This window comes from Pterocles gutturalis, unplaced genomic scaffold, assembly GCF_000699245.1.
Source record: "Pterocles gutturalis isolate BGI_N339 unplaced genomic scaffold, ASM69924v1 scaffold16002, whole genome shotgun sequence".
In the NCBI taxonomy this organism is placed as follows: Eukaryota; Metazoa; Chordata; class Aves; order Pterocliformes; family Pteroclidae; genus Pterocles; species Pterocles gutturalis.
In genome coordinates this window covers 1-7,923 of record NW_010110493.1, presented here as the reverse complement: position 1 = coordinate 7,923, position 7,923 = coordinate 1, and the positions used below count along the sequence as shown (strand labels likewise).

The 7,923-nt window shown below is 60.4% G+C and overlaps 1 protein-coding gene across 1 annotated transcript; it reads left to right on the top strand.

Annotated features, from left to right (window-relative positions):
• Positions 1-3,093: 3,093 nt before the first annotated feature.
• Positions 3,094-7,795, top strand: LOC104461720 (actin filament-associated protein 1-like 1; the record flags this gene model as incomplete). Its single annotated transcript, XM_010073402.1, is given in 10 exon segments — positions 3,094-3,222; positions 3,772-3,855; positions 4,199-4,296; positions 4,460-4,571; positions 4,933-5,031; positions 5,724-5,935; positions 6,299-6,481; positions 7,365-7,451; positions 7,712-7,736; positions 7,739-7,795. Coding segments are annotated over 10 exon segments (1,086 nt in total), but the record flags the coding sequence as incomplete, so codon positions are not given.
• Between the last annotated feature and the right edge of the window lie 128 nt (positions 7,796-7,923).

Genomic DNA, 7,923 nt, shown 5'->3' with positions numbered 1-7,923 from the left:
GCTTCGGGGTGCTGTGGGGAGCTGATGTAGGGGATGTGCATGGTCCCCAGCTCCATGGGAGCTCATGGCCCAGGGCCAGCCGAGAGCCTGATGAGCTGCAGCAGCAGGAGGATGGGTGTCTCCCTAGATGCTTGCAGGTGCTGGGTGGACAGGGGGACGTCTTGCTTTTTATCCCAGCTGCTTCCTTGCTAGTCCCCAGTCCACTAAGGCCTGCAGGGGAGGATGTTTCATGGGCCTGACGATCAGCACCATCGCTGAGCTGGAGCCTGCTCCCATCATGCCTGTGCAGCGCTCTGCAAGCCTCCCAGGGAGGATCTGCCCCTCTTCGCTCCCGTCCTGCCTCTGCGGAGGGGCAAGGAGAGGGCCATGGGAGCTGGGTGCTTACCCTTGCTCGTCACATGCATGAGGCTCTCGCATGGCTGGAGCTGGTTCTTGCCCCAAGAGGTGCATGCTGGAGGGGACAGCAAGCGGAGCATTGACAGGACCTGGGTCCCATGGCTGCCTGTCTGCTGTGGGGTGTTTTTCTAACTCAGGGAGCAGGAACCCGGTTCTGCTGTGGTTGCCCTCTCCTTTCCCATGGGCTGGGGGATGCTGCCAACTTCCCAGGCTCGCTTGGTCCTTCTAGAGCTGTGCTGAGGCTTCCCCCCTGCCTGAGGGGGTACCTGTCCTGGTTTGGCCTGTCCACGGGAGATGGGCTCTGGCAAAGCCACCCTTGCTGAAAGGGCTGAGGCTGCTGTTTAGCTTGGCGCTGGGGAGGGAGGAGGAAGCAGAAGGTCTGAGGAGATAGAAGCCCCATCGGCTGGGGCGGCAGGAAGAGGCTCGTGAGCTGCATCCTGCCTTGTGTCCTGGGGAGGTGGTGATTTGGGGCTGGGCACACCGTCTCCTTGCCCGAGGGCTCATCTTGGCCAGGTGCTGATCCACATCAATCCACTTGTGTTGGGTTCCCCTTTGGCTGAAAAGCTTTGAAGCAGCAGTTGGTGTTACTGCGCTGTCCCTGCTTTGGGCAGCAGTGCCAGCCTGTCCTGGGGCACTCGCTCTGTGCTTCAGGCGGTGGTTCTCAGGGGTGGAAGGTGGGCACCTAAAATCCTGGGTCAAACCTGTAGCAGCCTGGTTTTTGATGCAGTGTTTGGGTAGGATGCAGCAGAAGCTCATTAAACAACATGAGTAACGAAGATGCCAGCAGCAGCACAGCATCCTGCCCTTCCCCTGGGAAATGCGCCCCATGCCAGCCCTCACTGCTGCCTTGCTCTGTTCTCCCCTCCTTGCAAACCACTCCCATCAGTCAGCACGTCCGAGCTGCCTCTGTGGTCACCTCTGGCCGCTCCTGCTGTCCCTGGAGACCCAAAGCCAGGTGCACGCTGCCCCAGCTGTGCTGTGATGACTTTTGGCTGCTGCCGAGAGAAGGGATCCTGCCTGTGCTGGAAGAAACAGCAGCTTTTCCTCCCACTGTCTATAGCCTCCAGAGCTGCAGGTTTGCTGCTGTCCCTGTCCCTCTCCAATGCAGGACATCTCCCACAGACACTGGACCCTGCAGGAGCTGCCCCAAATGCCAGCGGAGGCGAGTGGGTGCATGGTCCCAGGTAAAATGGGAGCTTAGACTGAGATCCAGCTCAGTTTTGTCTTATCCTGCTTGGACAAGATAAGGTACAGGAAGAGACCTGGGATGAGGATGTCGGTGCATATGCAGAATTGAGGGTGTGGGAGCTCATAAGAGATTTGGAGTCCAGAGCTCACCTTGCTGAAGTCCTCCGAGTCCTTCCCAACCCTGGCCAACACGTTTTCCCAAAGCTGTTGGTCAGCGGCTGCCAGCACCATAAACACTGCTTTCAGTGATTAAGTTCTTTTGTGGCCCTGCTCTGATATGCAAACATCCAAGTGTTTTCTGGAGCCTTGCTGCACAGGTAACCCCACAGCTGCAGTGTGCTTTCGCTTCATAAAAACTAGCCCATGGATCACCGTGTCAAAGAGGAGACCTACATTTTTATCTGTTGCACCTGTAACGGTGTTTTGCAGCAAATTCTCTTTTCCTGTGTTTTCCTGGGCTCTCCCTGTCTCCCCTGCCTGGGTCTGTCTGCCAGGCTGATGCTCCAGCGGCCGCCCAGGAGCTGGCGGGTGCTGGGACCCCAGACACTGCGATGATGAGCCCACACTGGTGTCCCTGCCCGCGGCAAGGGGTTGGAAATCGATGATCTTTGAGGTCCTTTCCAACCCAAACCATTCCATGATTCTATGATTCTGAGTCTGTGATCGCAGAGTGGTAGCTTCTGGTGCTGTTCCTCTTTGCCAGGAGTTCAGCTGCTCTGACCCCCTTGTCCGCCTCTGGAGCCGTGTATGTTGGAGTGAGGCTCAGCTAACACAGATCCTGTGCTGCAGTCCCCATCGGGTGCCTGCGTGGGGCAGTGACTGTCCCCTGGGGCAGTGACTGTGCCTGGAGGGAAGAGTGATGTGGCCTTGGGGTGGTGTGGATGAGCTGGGATGATGCAGGGGAGGACAAACAGCAGGGCAGAGGAGCTGCTGGTGGTGAGCATGGGGACGAAGGGTCTAGCCTGTGTATGGGGACCCTGTGGAGGTGGCACTGGGCTGGGAGGTCACAGGTGGTCTGAGCGCAGCAGGGGAATATGACAGTCCCCTAGCAGGTGAAGAGTGGGAGGATGTCTCCCTGGGTGGCATTGCCAGGTGGCTCTGGAGATGGCATTTGAGTTTCCTTTCCTTCCTTCCTTCCTTCTCTCCATCATCACCCAGTGCCCATCACAGCAAGGGGACATGAGCAGCAAAAATATGCCGTCGGGCAGAGAGAGGTGTAGGTTTATCTGCATGGAAAAATACACGTGCTGATCCTTTGATAGCAGTCCAGTAGCCCTGCAGAGCTGGTGTTTCCGTTTGTGGGCTCAGCAGGGTGCATCCCGGTGTCTGCATGCAGGTGGAAGAGTTCTGCATGGAAAGAGCACATGTGCGGTCAGCAAACGCTGCCTGAGCCATGCTGGGAAAGACCCCCATCCTGGGGTCTTCCACACATTCCAGCTCCTTCTGCCTTGTCTTAACCCCAGCACCCCCACATCACCCAGGCTAATGGGCTTTGTCCTGCTCCCCTAGTGCTGGACCAGCTCCTGCCAGAGCTCAGCATCTTGCTCAAGCTGCTGGACCACGAATACCTGAGTGCCACCACACAGGAGAAGAAGCTGGCTGTCTCCACCATCTTGCAGAAGCTGCAGCCACCCACAGGTCTGTGTCCTGCTCCCGTGATGCCTGGTAGCTGTCCCCAGGGGCAGTGGGTGTCTCCAGCAGCTGCCCCGGGCCAAAAACCCGGCAGGGTGGGGTAGAACATCTCTAGGGCAGGGATGAGCTGCCCCTGTGCCCTATGCCCAGCACCTGCTCAGCCCCTCGCTGTGCTTTGCTCCTTGCTCTCGCTTCCCGGCTTCTCCCCGCCTTGGGCGCGGTGGCTGGCGTCAGCCTTGCCGTGGCTGCGGGGGGGTTGCTCCCTGCGGAAACACCGCTTTGCAGAGGTCTTCCTGCCACCGGTTTCTGCTGAGCGCAGGGGTTTCCGCGGGAAGGCCAGGAGGGCCGTGCACCTGGGGCTGCACAGCCTGCCCACCTTCCTGCCCTCCTGGGGGGCTGCAGCATCCCTGGGGGCTCCTCTGCTCCCCAAGCCTACCCCATGGCACAGTAGGGTGGGCTGTGTCCGTGGGTTGGTGTTCATGGGGAGGAGGGGTGCTGGTGCTCACCCCGGCCACCCTGCCCACCCCTGGACTGAGAACATCCCCTCGCCCCCAGGGAAGGACGTGGACTACATGTACGTCAACACGGCATCCCTGAGCAATGGCACCAGCTTCGTGGAGTCTCTCTTCGAGGAGTTTGGTACGTGTGACATGCCAGAAGTCATGCTGGGTGGGTGCAGTGCTGGCCCTGGGGTCCCTGCTGACAGCCGGGGCTCTTGGGACACCCCGGGGAAGGAGGGTGGAAGCTGTGTCCTTGTGCCTGGGGTGGCACTGGCACCCGGGACACTTGCTCCTGTGCCCTTGAAGCTGCTCTTGGGAGCTGGCTGGGGGGGTCCATGCCGTGGGGGTGCCCATGTCCCAACACCTTCCATGACAGGCCATGGGTGCTCACCTTGGGGGTCCCTGGAGGGCATGGCTGGGGAGCCCAGTGCTGGCTGGGGTTTCCTGCACCCTTCACCCATCTCCACTTACCCCCTGGGCAGACTGTGACCTGCGGGACCTCCAGGACATGCAGGAGGAGGAGGGGGACACTGGTGATGGTGTTGGCTTGGAGCTGGCAAGGAGCCAGACCGCAAAAACCGTAAGTCCCTGAATGCCCATCTCTGAGGTCTGCTCTGCCCCTGCACAGGGAGGTGGCGGTGGCCGGGGCCGGGACCCCTTCCTGTCCCTTGCCATTGCAGTAGCTGCTGGGACTCATGACCATCTCCGCTGCATGGCTAATGCCAGTGGTGTTTCTGCTGTAGGTTCCTGTGGACCCTGCTCCACCGCTGCCCACCACTCCCCCACCTGAGGATTACTATGAGGAAGCCCTGCCCCTGGGTCCCGGCAAGGCTCCGGAGTACATCACCTCCCGCAGTGAGTCCTGCTCTGTGCTAGGAGCCCTGCAAGCTGCCCGCTGCACCCCACCACTGCCTGCCTGGCAAAGCAGGCTGCCCTCGCCAGGCGTGACAGCTTGTCCCGCGGAAGGAAACGCTGCTCCCAGCGGCATCGCTCCTGTCCCACTTCCTTCCCATCCCGCTGTGCTGTTATTGCAAGTTGTTTGCTCTGGCTTGACAGGGAAGGGGGTGAAGGGGAGAGGTCAGAGTTGTAGGGGGACCGATGCTGCGATGCCCTGGGAGTGTGCTTTGCTCTGCCCCAGCTCATGGGCTCGCTGCTCAGAGCATCCTTGAGGGAAACCAGGTGTAACAGCCTCAGCTGCCCTCTGCTTTGTCCACAGACAGCTCCAGCCCCCCCAACTCCATCGAGGATGGCTATTATGAGGATGCAGACAGCAACTACCCTGTCACCAGGATGAATGGGGAGCAAAAAAACTCCTGTAGGTATCCGGGTGCCCTCACTGGGGAGGGGAGAGCTTCGGCAAAGTCCAGTTCTGAGATGGGGGCTTGAGGGCTGGGGGCCAGGGACATTGGGGCTGGGGAACCCCTTGTGTGTCAGAGGCTGCTGGGCAAAACAAGGAGTGTGGAGTGCTGTTTATTGTGGAAGTCAGAGCCCTTGAGCTGCAGAAGGGATGTAATCAGTGCAGTGTCTGTCACCAGGATAGGGAAGGGGTGTCCCTGCCTACACAATGCTTATGCTCTGCATGAGCTGCCTCTGCCACAGTGAAGGAGAGCTGGACAGGGACACGCTGCAGAGCCCAGCTCCTCTGTGCCCCATGCAGGAGGTGTGGGGCAGAGGGCCGGCACATGATCCTTTGTTGCAGGGAGAAGGTTTAATCCAGGCTTTCAAAGTCTGAGGCAAAGAAATAAGCCAGCACAGGGGTTTGGATAGATGCACCTGGGACTGGCATTTGGCCCATGAGCATCCTGCCTGGTTTGGAAGGGAAATGCAGACAGCTGGGGTCAAAATGCTGCTGTTCCAGAGGCTGACATGGAGTCCGTCCATTGTGGCGCTCAGCCCAGGCTCTGTGCTGGAGCCCGCCAGGCACCGGGAGCCCTTGCAGGGTGTGAGCATGCCCGGCAGGCAGGGCTGTGGGGTGCCATTTGGGGTGACTCGCCTGCTTCCTTCCAGACAATGACTCGGATGCGATGAGCAGCTCTTACGAGTCGTATGATGAGGAGGAGGAGGAGGGGAAGGGCCAGCAGCTGACGCACCAGTGGCCGTCGGAGGAAGCCTCCATGAACCTGGTGAAGGATTGCAGGATTTGCGCTTTCCTGTTGCGCAAGAAGCGCTTCGGACAGTGGGCCAAGCAGCTCACCATCGTACGGGACAGCAAACTTCTGGTGAGCCTGGAGCTGGTGGGGCACAGTAACCACTGGTGGGCTGGAAGGGAGGTCAGATCCAGGCTGAACAAAAGCACTGTCCAAGGCGAGAACCTGCCCCAAGGCTGCAACTGCCTTGCAGAGCATGTGCAGGGGCTGCCCTCGCTTCTCTTGTGGGTGAATGGAGGGCTCCCCTCTTTTGGGACCCCACAGAGTGAGAGGGCACCCTGCAGCCCTCCACCACTGAGGCTGTTGCAGAGACTGAGCCACCTCCATCTGTGCCACCTGTGGGGGACCCTGAGAGGGACGCCCGCTCTGCCCGGCATGGCAGCAGGACAGGCAGGTTTTGGCTGAGCCCTGAGCAGTTCCCTTTGCTTCTCCTAGTGCTACAAAAGTTCCAAGGACCGGCAGCCACACGTGGAGGTCCCTCTGGCCACCTGCAATGTCATCTACGTCCCCAAGGATGGCCGGCGCAAGAAGCACGAGCTGCGGTTCTCGCTGCCGGGGGCCGAGGCGCTGGTGCTGGCCGTGCAGCAGAGCAAGGAGCAGGCTGAGGAGTGGCTGAAGGTACCACGGCCACCCCGTGCGTCACCCGGGGTCTGCAGGCTCTCCTCAGCATCCTTCCTGGCTGGGGGAAGGTCTTGCCCCCCTGGAAGGGGAAGGGGGTTTGGGTCCTGTCACTTATCGGCTGTGGGGGGGCTGGCCAGGCACTTCCCAGGGCCCAGGCATCTCCGGTGCTGACAGCCCCTGCGGGGTGGGGATGTTTGCTCTCCCCCTCCTCTTCCTCGTGGCCCTTTCCTGCCTTTGTTCAGGGGCAGGAGACAGGGGACGTGGGTGGGAAAGGAGCCTCTGTGCACACCACAAACCCGGCTGTGACCCAAACATCATTGTACGTGGCCTGGGCAAGCCCCGCTGTGCCTGCCTGTAAAACAGAGGGTGGTGAGGTGTCTTGTGCTGGCAGGATCACTGTGCGTCTTGGCACCCCAGTCCCTCACCTCAGAGATTTCCAAAATCTCTGACAAAATCTGTATGAATAAATTCTTTACTGCGAGGGTGGTGAGGCAGTGGCCCAGGTTGCCCAGAGAAGCTGTGGATGCCCCATCCCTGGAGGGGTTCAAGGCCAGGCTGGATGAGGCTTTGAGCAATCTGGGCTAGTGGGAGGTATCCCTGCCCATGGCAGGGGGGTTGGAACTAGATGATCTTTAAGGTCCTTTCCAACCCAAACCATTCTATGATTCTATGAAGCTGGTTCCAGTTTGGAAGGGGCCGAGGTGTGTGCAATCCCCCAGACTTGTGCCCTGAGCAGGGGCTGTCCAGTCCTGCAGAGACCAGGAGCTCTCTTCCCATGGTTCAGCCAAGCTCAGGTGGCGAGACAGGAGTGTGCCAAGCCAGGAAAGTAGCCCTGGCCTTTGGGTCTGTTTTGAGCAGCTGCTGGGGGCTGTCTCCACAGGTAATAAAGGAAGCGAGCAGTCCAGCAGCGGGTGGGATGGAAGCCCCCACCTCCCCGGTGATGCCATCCAAGATGGACCTGGATAAGGTGATGGTTTCTAAGCACCCTGCGGAGGTGCTGCGTGGGGCTGCGCTGAGCCTGGGGAACAGGGGGGCAGGGGGAGCCCCCAGCTCCCGGTGCTATGCGGGGATCCCTTCCCATCCTTGCAGCAGCTCTGCAGGGCGTGTGGGGCTCCTCTGGCACCGGGGGGATGTCCCAGCCCTGGGTGGGAGGGCTGATAGTGGCTGTGACTGGGGGCTGCACAGGGGAACGCTGCTGACAGGGCACCTGCTCCACTCCCCCCGCAGCGGCTGGCGCAGGGGGAGACCACCTCCTTTTGGCAACGGGCGAGACCAGCTCCCCGGCAGCACGCAGAGACCCCAGCGAGCATGGTACAGCCCCTGCCCCAGCCAGGCAGGCTTTCCCCCAGGGCAACAGGGCTGGCTGCGTGCACTACAGCTGGGGAGCATCCTCTCCTGGCAAGGGGGGATGTTGTGATGTGTGCTGGGGGCACACAGCT